A 13,479-nucleotide genomic window follows, 5' to 3' on the forward strand; every position below is an offset into this window, starting at 1 on the left:
GTGGAGAAGGTGATCTTGGTACAAGCATGACATTAGTCAAATTTAGTAAATGCCATTAGTGTGATTGATATAATCAACCACCCGTCTACATTTTTTAATTTTTTTTTAATTAGCTCAATTTGAATTCATCCTAAGACAAGCAATTGCTGCTTACATACCATTGGTTACTTTCTTTCAGGTAGACTACTTGATATTCTTTGAACTCATTAGATTTGTGAGATAGAAAAAAATATATTAAAAAAACATGGTTGCTGATGTTTAAGTTTGTCCATGATTGTCAATGATTGTTTTATTAAGGGTTTGGTTGTGGTCAAATAGCACCTCAGGGAAGTGCTTAGAATTGAATTGAATTGAATTGAACCGAACTGAACTGAATTGTGAATCAGCTCAAGATAGCCTCTGCATTTGCTGTGTGGTTCTTATATGGTCCCTAGTAATTATGGTTTCAGAGATCAAAAGTAATGTGCAGTGGTTAGCGCTTCAGCCTCACAGCACGAAGGACCCCTGTTCGATTCCAATCAGGGGGCCTTTCTGTGTGGAGTTTGCATGTTCTCCCTGTGTCTGCATGGGTTTCCTCTGGGTTGTCCGGTTTCCTCCCACAGTCCAAAAACATGTAGGTTAATTGGAAAAAAATGAGAAAATTGCCCAGAATGAATAAGTGAGTGAATGTTTGTTTCTCTATATATGTGGCCCTGCGATTGACTGGTGACCAGTCCAGGGTGGACCCTGCCTCTCGCCCGATGACAGCCGGGATAGGCTCCAGCATCCCCCCCGATTCTAAGTGCAGGATAAGCAAAAGATGATGGATGGATGGATGGATAGACGGAATGAATGCATTGAATAATTCTAAAAAGATGGTCTTGTAATGGATCTCGTATCATGGTCAAAATAGCAAGTGATACATTTGTATATTTTCCATACCTTTCTATCTGGATTTTTTCCTTGTTTTTGGCTAGAGATACACGGCTTTTCACTGATAATAGTATGGCTAACACAAATGCTCTATGTTGATGTAGTAATATGTTGGTTGTACTGCCAATTACATAGAAAAAACCGTGACATTGTTAAGTATGTCTGTAAAATCCTTCAAATCCTTTGAATTTTGAGACACGGCCCTTATACTTCTTACTGTTCATAACTGCTTTGATATCATAACTTCATAACTGCTTTGAGCCCTCAATGTAATAGGATAACATTTCAACCTCACTTGCCAAACAATGTATCAGTGTTAAAAGACACTCACATTTCACAAGTTGCAAGATATATATAGAATATTGCTGGGATTGTCTCATTACTAGTCTTTACAAGTGTTTTATTTTCTTCAAACCCCATTAGTTTTTAGGGTAGCAGAGTAAACTGAATGACTTACACTCTCTGCAGCTGTGCTGGTGTGTGTGTATGCGTGTTGAGGGGATTGCACATTTGCAAAGGGCCAAAGGCTATGATTTAAAGTGTTGAATGTCAGCAGGTGGGTCTGATCATGCCTCCCCTCTGTCCATTGCTAGATTCAGCGCACACAGCTGGTGTTTATTTGTGTCGGGGTATTGCATACATGTGCAAAATAAGAACATATCAGAAAATTACATTATGGCTTTCCATCGTGAGCAGGTTTTTGACAAAATGTAGAGTTGGAGATTCTGATGACGGGAGTGTGATCACCCCGGGAGAGAACGACCAAATGGTGTAAATTTGTCTGACTGTTGAAGACGGTAAATAAGAAGTGCTGCAAACTTTCACAGTTGGAGTAACAGTTAACACTTGGGCTATCACCTATTCATGTCTGCAGTAGCTTAAAATGAGTCCTCCAACGTTACTGCTGTTTTTTTTCATGATGCTTTGAGCATATATAATAGATGCCATAAGGGTTTTAAACATATGCCGGTGATTTGGTCTTTTGGCCCTTTCAAACGTAGCCTTTTTTCCCCTGTGATTTTTTATTTTACAGCAGTTGGTATCCATTTGTTTGCATTACTGTCCCCATCCAGCTCTCTTTCTCTGCTCATTCCATTTGGAAATGTTCATCATTAATTCCAAGTGTCATTCAAAAGGTGATTATACATTTCCCTTTGCTAATGTCTTAATTACTTTGTTCTTCCATAATATTTTTTTGAAAATATGTTCACATCCTGCCTTTATGTACATATTTTCTCGAAGTTAAAAGCATATGTTCCTCTGTTTTAACTGTATCCCAATTATACAAAGACCTGCTGAATATTTACCTGCAATGAGGTGCGTACTTTGGCTCTGCACAGGTCTCTGCTTTCTTATCATTGGTAGTTCTTCATTGCTAGTCGTCACAGAGCTTCAAAGAAGGCCCCAATCTTCCATACAAATGACAACTTTATTCTATTTTCCTCATTGGAAGAATGAATAGTGACCTCTTTGTGTTTAACAATTAAATCCTGACTAATTATTTTCCATTTTCTACCAGGTGGTGTTTTGTGTGCAAGGCAGTCAGAACTGTCCTCTTCACAGGCACTGAAAGCTCAGTCTTTGGCAGAGATTTCCTCACTAAAATTCTGGCAACAGCAGCTGTAAATGAAAAAAACGAAATCAAAAAGTTATACATGTACCAAGAATGTATTTGCAGCACCCAGACATATCTTAGAGGATGTTTAATTTTTTTTAACATTTACATCACCACACTATGGGTAACAGGATAATGCTGTCAATGTTTTTTTTCCTTAAAGGAATTTATGCCCTTTCTGTTTGTCAAGTATTTCTTTTTTGCACTGCTGCTTATTATTTTGTTAGAGTACACCTTTCTAAAAAAAAAAAAAACATGATGAAAATACCACATCACAAACATACTCGGATATAAAGCCATTGAAAATAAATATAGATTTGAATTCTCTATTTAATATAATAATCTGATTGCAGGGTCATGTTCAGTCTGAAAACAGAGAGCGCCCTTTTGTCAAGGTTTCTGAACTTGGGCAACATGTTTTCCGAAAATGGTGTGTAACCTTAGAACTAAGAGAGGACATGCCTAAAAGAACTTCATCTCTCATTAAGTGCAAATGTCAGAGGAGTTACTTGGTCAGCAGCAACCATAAAACTAAAAGAGACATGCATAAAAACCCCGCAGTAGTAAAAGATGTGCTCTGGGAGGACGCGCGGAGGTGCAGCTGGGTCCCTGCAGCTGTTGAGGACATTAGATGACATGTATGAGACGGTAGAATGAGGTGACTCGGTTTATATTTTTTTTTAAAAATCTGTAGTTTTGTTTTGGCGCTTTTGATTGTGTGAAATGCTTTAAATTGCCTTTTGTAGCAAAGAATAAATGAGATAAGAAACAAAAAAACAACTATATTTACTGTTTTGATGTACATATCGCTTAAAACTCTTGAGACTAGAGGCAAACAGATCAGCGGTAAAATCATTTGCAAGGATAATAACGATAACATTTTATTTGGTAAAAGTCAGAGAAATTCTAATATTTTAAGTACAAAGTACTGCGAATGACTTTGCGCCGGAGCTAAAGTTCATGGTGGCCAAACAGTATCACAACAATGGCATTGGACACATGAAGCACAAACGGCTTTATGATCCCCACGACGGATAGACAGCGGCAGTAAAACACTGGTCAAGTTACTGGGAGTCACAACCCCATAAAGTATCCTTTCTAATTATACCGATGCGATGAGCGAGATCCCACAGCCTCAGCAAAAATCTACCGTGGTCTTAAAATCAAATGATTCTACCTCCTTGCCTGCAAGCAAGTGCTAAACCGGATGTTAGCACGGAAGTTGTCAGTGCGCTTGCTTTATAGGTCCCACAACCCGGGAAATAAAAAGCACAAAAGACCACAGAATTTACGTCTCTCTACATCTTTCAGTCACAATGATTATGCAGCACTGATTGGCTTTTCATAACAATAAGCACTGGTCTCGCCACAAAACTACACAAACACACGTGTAAAACATCTTTTATCTACCGCTTGGATGACGCCCTCACGGATACGGAAGTAGCACACTTCACCAGAGATGTTTTAAATGGAAGAGTCCCAAAACAACAGAAGTCGGAACAAGTGACTCGTAACTTTGGCCGTTATAGGCGTTTTTTGTTGTTATTATATAGACTACAATAACTTGACTCCTGTATGAACATATTCTTTAACTTTTAAAAAAATGAGCAAACAGTTATGCTTCCTGCTTATTTTAAATAGGCAATTGACCTGCGGAATAGTGAGTTGATAGTGGGAGATTTTACGATAGAAATGAAGTGTACTTAGGTTTGCTCCACATTCCACCACACAAACACAACATGTAGCCTGATTAATAATATTATTAGGCGCAGTGTAACTTCTTAATCCACAATGTCGCAAAATTTCAGCGCTAAGGATGACACGTAAATTCGTGAAGCGTTCCTTATTTAAAAAAAAACAGCGCTGGTGTTCTGCACTTTGAAGAACCAGTTATGCCATTGGCTCATGGTGATACACGTGACTCAGACAACGTCCAGTAGGAGACACTTTTGCTGTCATGTAATGGTACGGATGCCTCTCAGGAAAACAGTGAATTGCTAACACTTTCTCCATCTTCCCCTCTCATCATCTCTGATTACATGCTTTTGAGAAGTCTGCAAGGCAAGTTAGCATTAGCCAAAGCTAACATTACAATTGTCTGAAAAGGTCTATTTCTAACGGCCGAAATGCCATCGCTCAACGGAAAGTCGGATTTTATGTTTGTAAGTGCTCCTCTTTTCATGTTCATATACTAGATATTACAAGATTTGTTGCTTAAACCGGGGTGGGGTAACAATTTCTTGAGCGCCAACTTAGCTTTGCGATGGTGCTATGTTTTGATAAAATGTGCTATAAATATACGACCATCCTTACTAATTGTTGGTAATCCGATGACATATACATGTCCCGTTATCAATTATTTATGAAGATCATAGAGCCCATCGATTTTTCTATGGGTTCGTGTAATTAAGGTATAGCATCAATTTTTGCGTCGAACAAATCGTCTTCAATTTCATGCTGTGGACGTAACACAAAGCTGAATCATTAATATTAGTGATTTCAAGTCGAGTTGAGTTATTATTTTTAAGTTAAATCTTTTGAAGTTGACGTTTGACGTGGTTTCTGTCACTATTAGGAGGACGATGACCTTCCTTACGAGGAGGAGATCATCAGAAACCCTTATTCAGTCAAGTGCTGGATTCGCTACATCGAATTCAAACAGAATGGACCCAAATCCACCCTCAATATGATTTATGAGCGAGCTCTGAAAGAGTTGCCTGGGAGGTAAGTGATGATGCAAATTGTGCCAGGGCATTGACAATTCAAATATAATATGAAAAATATCAAATCAGCAAGGATATAATTATTGTGAATCTTTCATGTGTACTCATATGTACTCCCACAGCTACAAACTCTGGTACAATTACTTGAGAGAACGTAGAAAACAAGTCAAGGGAAAATGCATCACTGAACCAGTCTTTGAGGAGGTTAATAACTGCCACGAGAGAGCATTGGTGTTCATGCATAAGGTAACGTGTGTTAGACATCCAAAATCCAATCCATTGTTGTTTAAGGAAATGCAGTTGTATAAGGACGTCTGTCATCCTTTTGCACCAGATGCCGAGAATATGGCTCGACTACTGCCATTTCCTTGTATCCCAGTGTAAGATCACAAGAAGTCGCCGCACATTTGACAGAGCTCTCCGAGCTCTTCCCGTCACTCAGCACCCACGGATCTGGCCTCTTTACCTCCGCTTTGTTCGAAACCTGCCCCTGCCCGAGACTGCCATTCGGGTATACCGCAGGTACCTTAAGGTAAGCGTGTGATTTTTTTTAAATTTTTTTTTTAATTTTACACACATCGGAACATACCTAAAAAAAGAACTTAAATTAATTAGTTACAAATACAAATCTTTATTTGTTACCATATTGAAAGAATGCTTTATATTTCATTGATTCATTTTGAAGAAAAGGTGGGAATCGGCCTAAAAATTACACATTTAGGTTTTGAGGCTACCCTCTACCAATATGAGAGAAATCCTCTCAATAGCTCACATTCTCTTTGTACCCCACAGCTTTCTCCAGAGAATGCAGAGGAATACATCGAATACTTGCGGTCGGTTGGACGTTTGGATGAAGCTGCTGTGCGTTTAGCAGCAGTCGTCAATGACGAGAGCTTTGTGTCCAAAGAGGGCAAATCTAACTATCAAGTGAGTCTTACTTTTTTATTGCAGAAAAGTCAACATTATTAAAATGATGTGAAATAACATGCGTTTTAATATGTCTTCTGATAGCTGTGGCACGAGCTATGTGACCTGATCTCACAGAACCCCGATAAGGTGACCTCCCTGAATGTAGGAGCCATCATCCGAGGGGGCCTCACTCGCTTTACAGACCAACTTGGAAAACTGTGGTGCTCCTTAGCTGATTACTACATTAAGAGTGACCTTTATGAAAAGGTATGCTCGCTGTTGTCCATCAGTTTCACAAAGTCCAATTCTTACTGGAAACTACGCGTTTCAATTAGATATCATTACGTTATCTTGTGTCTTTATGCCATTTTCATGGGCTGATGTAATGTTGGTAAAACGTGGTGTTTTGAACAGCAGTCATCATTATTGCATGTGTAAGGATAACTTGTGAGTTGCTGTAAAGTATAGTTTTAAGAGCCTTTGCTTTGAGCCTCCATTGTTAACTATTGGATGTCATGAGAGGAATTAACATAAAATTGAAATGAATAGGTTGTCACAGAGATCTAGTTAAGGCACTGATGATATAACTAGACGGTTGTTGTCTGACTGTGGTATGCTTAAAAATGAAAAGATTTTGTTTCAGAAATTTTCAGTTTGCTCCAACTTATTCATTCCTCTTCTCCGTTTTTAGGCCCGTGATGTGTTTGAGGAAGCAATCCTTACTGTGGTAACGGTAAGGGATTTCACACAAGTGTTTGATAGCTACGCCCAGTTCGAGGAGAATGTGATTGCCGCCAAGTTGGACCCCAACGCTGAGATAGGGCAGGAGGATGACGGTTTGTGCAAAATTGAGCAAAATAAATTTTTTGATGAGTTTTTCTTTTTTCTCTTGCTCAGGCTTTCCTTAATTATTCATCACCCACTTTCTGTATGACATAGATCTGGAGCTTAGACTTGCCCGCTTTGAACAGCTGATTATACGGCGGCCACTGCTGTTGAACAGTGTGCTCCTGCGGCAGAACCCTCACAATGTACATGAGTGGCACAAACGGGTGAAACTGTACGAGGGCACTCCGCGGCAGGTGAGTTCTGATCCATATGAAAAATGATTTGTAGTTGATAGTGGGAAAATTTAAGTGAACCATCTTTCAGTATAATTTCCCTGCCTAGTTGTGAGACAGTGAGTTTATGCCCGACCTTATAATGAATAAATGATCCCCACAGCCTCTGAAGATTATTAGCACGTATACGGAGGCAGTACAAACTGTGGATCCGATGAAGGCCACAGGGAAGCCTCACACTCTTTGGGTGTCCTTTGCAAAATTCTATGAAGAAAATGATCAGCTGGACGATGTAAGTACCTTTAGTATACCGAGAACCGTCTACAATTTTTATACCAAAAAAAACTTTTTTTGTTTTGTCCCCTAGGCCAGGACAATCTTTGAGAAAGCCACTAAGGTGAACTACAAGCAGGTGGACGATCTTGCCACAGTGTGGTGTGAATATGGAGAGATGGAGCTTCGGCATAACAATTATGACCAGGCACTGAGGATACTCAGGGTGAGACACCATTGTTTTTAATTGCCTGGCTAATGATTGGGAAAACACCCTTCAAGACCGTTCAAAGAGACGTTGTCTTAAGAAAATCTAAACGCGTCATTGTAATAGATATTTGCCTTACTTTTCATTTGTCATTAGATTAATATCAAAACCGCATTGGGATCTCAGGGGATTCACCTTCTTTGCCTCACCTGGCTGCTTTGTCAGCCTGGCCAATTTGTATTCTCAAAAAACACATTTTCCATAGCCCGCTTGTCAGAAATACTAAAATGCAACTAGCAGAGAAACACTAGGGGGAGTTGCGATTATCAAATCAATGTATTACTAACTTTATTCTGATTATAGAAAGCCACAGCTATTCCATCCAAGAAGGCAGAATACTTTGATGCATCTGAGCCGGTCCAAAACAGAGTCTACAAGTCCTTGAAGGTCTGGTCTATGTTGGCAGACTTGGAAGAGAGTCTCGGCACGTTCCAGGTCAGTTCATAACTATCCTTTTATAAAATATTTGTAAATGTGATCCAAAGATATGAGGGGAGTATAAATGGCACAGCCAAAAAAGCTAAACTGTGAACTCAATTTTAACGTCTTGATCCATCCTGCCGTTACTGTGTGTTTATAAATGGTTATTTGCCTTTTGTTTCTCAATCTTTTCCCCTCACAGTCTACAAAAGCCGTTTATGACCGTATCATCGATCTACGCATCGCCACACCACAGATCATCATCAATTATGCCATGTTCCTCGAAGAGCACAAGTACTTTGAAGAGAGTTTCAAAGTAATGACGTGCAACTTGAACACTCATCCTCGCCTTGCCGTTTGCAATGATAGTGATAGAGTCTTAACTGTTTCCTGCATTTTCCTCCCTACTCTCTTTAGGCATATGAGCGTGGTATTGCTCTCTTCAGGTGGCCAAATGTTTATGACATCTGGAACACTTACCTCACAAAGTTCACTGATCGCTACAAGGGCAAGAAACTGGAGAGAGCCAGAGATTTATTTGAGCAAGCTCTCGATGGCTGTCCTGCCAAGTTTGCCAAAAGTAAGCACCTTTGGCAACCTCTTCATTGTATATTTTATACTGTTAGCCTTTTCCCTATTCTTTTAAATTGAACTCATTTTGCATATTCCCTTCCGCTTCAGCCATTTACCTGTTGTACGCAAAATTGGAGGAAGAATATGGACTGGCACGGCACGCCATGGCGGTGTACGAAAGAGCAACGCAGGCGGTAGAAACGGAGGAGAGACATCACATGTTCAATATCTACATTAAGAGAGCAGCTGAAATTTACGGAGTCACGTACACAAGAGCCATCTATCAGAAGGCTATTGAGGTAAGTGGATGCATTTAACACTACTAGATCGTGACAACGTTCCAAAATTGCTTCAAATGTACCAATTTACTTATGGCTCTCATGTACATTGAGCGTTTGATAGTTTTAAATATGGCAGTAAAATTCAGTTGGACTGAGAGCTACCTCCAGTAGTTGGTTTATCCTTAAACGATCAACATTTACTCGTGTTGTGCCATTATTTTAGCCACAGACAACTGTACAACTGTGGCCAAATGTAGCACTTGTGTGTTAAAACAGAAAGGAAGTAAAGAATGAAAAAAGGTGGGATCATCAAACTAAAGTCATTGCTGTCCATTGTAAAACTCCCCGTCAGGAAAGAGGGGGAGGGAATCGGACTTCTTCCAGGAATAGTCAGGGGTAGAATTGTATTTGTACAATCCTGTACTGCCCTCCAGTGCCCATTTCTATGTGTACAGAGCAGCGCATCCCATATATCTTGGACAAAATATATATTTTCCCAAGCCGTAAGTCATTAGAGTCACATGTTTAAATACTGATTTTCCAAAAAATCTGATTTTTAGCATTATTTAGTATGACATAAACTTTTTGTTTTTGTTCTCTAAAACACTCTAAATTTTGCATTTTTTTATGGCTGTTAAGGTTCTTCCGGATGAGCACGCACGGGACATGTGCTTGCGATTTGCTGATATGGAAAGTAAATTGGGTGAGATCGATCGAGGCCGAGCCATCTACTCTTACTGCTCTCAAATCTGCGACCCCAGGGTAAGATCAACCACATGCTGACGTCTCCTCAGTTTCAGTGAAAGGTGGAATTTCCATTGGCGTTGAACTTCACAAATAGGCTTATTCAATATATACCTTTTGTTTTTCAGGTCACGGCTGAATTCTGGCAGACCTGGAAGGAATTTGAGATTCGTCACGGAAACGAGGACACAATAAGAGAAATGCTGAGAATTAAACGCAGCGTACAGGCCACGTACAACACACAAGTCAACTTCATGTCCTCCCAGATGCTAAAAGCCACAACAAGCTCCACAGGCACAGGTTAGAGTTTTTACACACAGCTTTAGATTTGTCTTTTCAACCATTAATTATTACAACAATGTGATATGATCACTGTTCTTTTGTTATATGTTATATAACAATAGTTGAAGTTCTGTAGCAGAACTGCACAAGAGACTACACTCATGTACGGAACAATTTACTAATTTCTTTTTGTTTGTTTTTTTCCCCCATCTTTGCTTTTGTTTTCTATCCAGTGTCAGATCTTGCACCGGGACAATTGGGGATTGATGACATGAAGATGCTGGAACAGAAAGCACAGCAGCTTGCTGCTGAGGCCCAGAAGGACAAAGCTCAGCCAAAAGAAAAGATTCTCTTTGTCAGGTCTGCTTTCCATTTGTTGTTATTGTTTTTGTTTTTCAAAAATAAAAATGCCTTTGGGAAGGTTTTTATTGTACAAAAATGAGGCATTTTACAAATGGACGCTCTCGGAACATGGTTTCAAATGATAAGCCTGTTTTAAGGTAACTAAAAACTATTAGATGCCTCTTGTCAGACAGGAAGATAAAGGAATGCATAAGTGACATAATCATACAGTTTTTACAGAAACATAATTGCAAGTGAAAAGAGCAGTGAGACGTGGCGTGCCATGTTTTGAGCTATTCTTGGATGTGGGTTTTATAGTAATGAGCTTTTTTTTTTTTTTTTTAAAAAGGAATAATTAGAGGGTTCCTTTTTGTTTCCCTGCATTCTGGGACTTCTAACACCATTGTGCACATGGCTGTTGTTTTACATGCCTTTGTATGTGTCATGTCCTGTGCATTGGTGCCACTCAGTGTCCCTCTGCTTGGAAAGTTTTTAAAATATAGTCCTCAGAAAAAACGAGGGCTGTTCTTCAACAGTACTTCGAATTCTGTATAACATCAGACTGTAAAGCCCTATTGGATTTTCCGTGCCTGACAAAAAAACACTTTTTATCTGTGCGAATATGCAGAAGCGATACTTCTAGAAGTGAGTTGGCCGAGCTTGCCAAACAAGCCAATCCTGATGAGATCAACATCGACGACGATGATGATGACAATGACGATCAAGGTCCCGAAGGTGAGTGACACATCCCCTTTTGCCCTGGCAGGTAATCAGAAAACTTGTCAATTTCTTTAAATCATCAAAAATGTGAGTTAATTATTTTTCAAACTTGGTATTTGCAGAGGTGCAGCTTGAACAGAAGAGTGTACCCTCAGCTGTCTATGGAGGGCTCAAAGACGACTGAACACTCCCTTACATCCAAACTGTGTGACTTGTAGCCCTCAGATTTGTACGCCTTTGTTTTAACTTTATGTAAAGTACTGATTCTATACACTTTTATATCAGTAGAAAATATTTGGGATCAAAATATTAACCCATAGTGTTTTTCAGTAATAATTATCCTTGTACGATATTGAAAAGTTTGAAATTGTTCAAACTGACCACATGGGGTCAGTCTTTGTTTGGTCTGAAGTTAAAGATGACAGAGCAATCTCTCTGGCAATCAATTAAAAATGAAACCCATTAACTGTTGTCAGATGTACTTCGATTTTCTTTCTGCAGGGAAAAAAAACAGCTCTAAATACACATGGATTTATTTCTGACAATTAGCTTTCATTGCAAAGACCACTTAAAAAGAAGAAAATATTTACATTTCTCACACTGGGTTTTGAATTACTCATGTTCGTATTTTTAATTGGGGTCAATTCCTCTAACTTGTAAATGTCCAACATGCTGTATTTCCTTACACAAACTCTGAAATTCTTTAGAGATTTACATGTGGAGCAGCTTAATATTGATTAAAATCATGCTTGGGGTTGTTTGAAAACAAGGTTCCTGACTAATCCTTATGTTGGGTCCCACTTTTATTTAGCTACTTTCAGGTGCTGTTAAACAGTCAGGTTAAATTAAGGGGTCCACCTGAGATCTAGTGCAATCTGACCACCCCCCCTCACAAAAAAACAAGGGTTTGAAAAATTCCAAATGTCACATTGCATTTGTTTTCACTATTAGTTACTCATGCACCAGTATCCCCAGCACTGACAAGTTGCTCTGTTCAACCCAAGAAAAATGAATTATGTGTGCGTATATATATATGCAGTGAGTAATTTCACACGTATAAACTAACAAACATTTGGGGAAAAAAAAAACTACTGGTCCAGGAGAAATGGTTCCATAATTAGATTAAAATAGCTGAGAGGTAATCCTCTTACAAAGTTACTGCAGAGGGATGCTAAGAGAACTCGGCAATATCATGTGACAAGGCAAACTTGAGATTTGTTTTCCAATGTGCACGCTGCTACTAGGAACAAGACTTAAAAATAAAAGGAGAGAAACTTGCTAATGTGGGGGAAAAAGAGCAAAGAATAGCAACAATTCAGATTTTCTTTTTATGCTAGCGTTTGCCCCTTGTTGCAGCAGTTTGTCCATATAATAATCTGGAAATACTGAAACACAGGCTACGATACTATGGCAAAGGTGGATTAACTACAACTCCAGAAGCCAGTTTTGGTAAACTATGAAATGTATTCAACTGTTGATGTTTTGTATGTTGCAAGAGGTCCTGCAAGTGACCTGCTGTGACCTGCAAGAGGTCACTGGTCATGCTCCGCTACACAACACATCTGGAGCTGCAATCTTCGTAGGTGATGCTCTCTCGTTTGCCCTTTGAGTGTCTTCATGACCTTGTTTCTAGATCAGGAAAGTTTAGAACGTGTTTTCTTTGTGAAGGACTGTGATGAAGTTTTGCATAAATTGCATAAATCCATTTCAATACATGAAAAACTGGTCAAGCAGCAGTATAACATGTGCCTGGAGAGAAGGACATTTTTCTGTTATAATTTCATGTCCTAGAATTGGTGGTTTTGCACCTGGGGTTTTCAATTAGAAAAGGCAAGTGTGAACAAAAATGCTACATTCCAAAGTTTTTTCTTTTTCTAATTTCACATTGTCACTAAGCTGTAATTGATATTCAACTTTATTCTAATGCAAAAGTTCTTATCATGTAAGCATTAGATTAAAGTTCATTTGTCACCATATAGTTCATTAAAAATGTTTTTTTAAGTTGGACTTGTGAGAGAGAACTTTTTTTTTTTTTAGGTCAAATGTTGTCATAACACCACATGGTGTTGCACCCATGTGATTTTGGGTATGTTTGAGTACAGCATCACATATTTATTTCACCATTAACCATCAAATATATGCAACTTACATTTTAACATGTTAAAATTGGCATTTCTCATGCATTTTTAACATGCAGGAGAATGATGTTTCAGAATTTTTGTCTGTGTTGCACTTGCAGATGTTCCCAATTTTTATTTAGTTTCTCACGCTATACATGCATTGTTTTCCATTTCACCATAAGGATTCTTCATTCAGTTCTTTTATGTGTGACTTTATGGCTTACTGGTTCTAATTC

At 38.8% G+C, this 13,479-nt stretch overlaps 1 protein-coding gene across 1 annotated transcript; it reads left to right on the top strand.

Annotated features, from left to right (window-relative positions):
- Window positions 1-4,548: 4,548 nt before the first annotated feature.
- Window positions 4,549-13,130, top strand: xab2 (XPA binding protein 2). The gene is made up of 19 exons (XM_086175849.1): window positions 4,549-4,689; window positions 5,103-5,251; window positions 5,373-5,496; window positions 5,585-5,782; window positions 6,043-6,177; window positions 6,262-6,426; window positions 6,851-6,995; window positions 7,099-7,241; window positions 7,384-7,512; window positions 7,588-7,719; window positions 8,065-8,196; window positions 8,384-8,497; window positions 8,599-8,761; window positions 8,863-9,053; window positions 9,675-9,797; window positions 9,908-10,079; window positions 10,295-10,421; window positions 11,032-11,138; window positions 11,246-13,130. Exons 1-19 carry the CDS (start codon window positions 4,654-4,656, stop codon window positions 11,305-11,307), a joined length of 2,547 nt encoding a protein of 848 aa, XP_086031975.1. The 5' UTR covers window positions 4,549-4,653; the 3' UTR covers window positions 11,308-13,130.
- The last annotated feature ends 349 nt before the right edge of the window (window positions 13,131-13,479 follow it).

Source organism: Fistularia commersonii, chromosome 28, assembly GCF_037954325.1.
Source record: "Fistularia commersonii isolate RoL2024-O1a breed Wild chromosome 28, RoL_Fcom_v1.0, whole genome shotgun sequence".
Lineage (NCBI taxonomy): Eukaryota > Metazoa > Chordata > Actinopteri > Syngnathiformes > Fistulariidae > Fistularia > Fistularia commersonii.

Bases quoted from the DNA above. Each gene is read 5' to 3' on its own strand.
- xab2 (XM_086175849.1), top strand. From the start codon at position 4,654: ATGCCATCGCTCAACGGAAAGTCGGATTTTATGTTT. The intron at 6,178-6,261 runs GTGAGTCTTACT...GTCTTCTGATAG, and splicing joins AGGGCAAATCTAACTATCAA to CTGTGGCACGAGCTATGTGA. The intron at 6,427-6,850 runs GTATGCTCGCTG...CTCCGTTTTTAG, and splicing joins AGAGTGACCTTTATGAAAAG to GCCCGTGATGTGTTTGAGGA.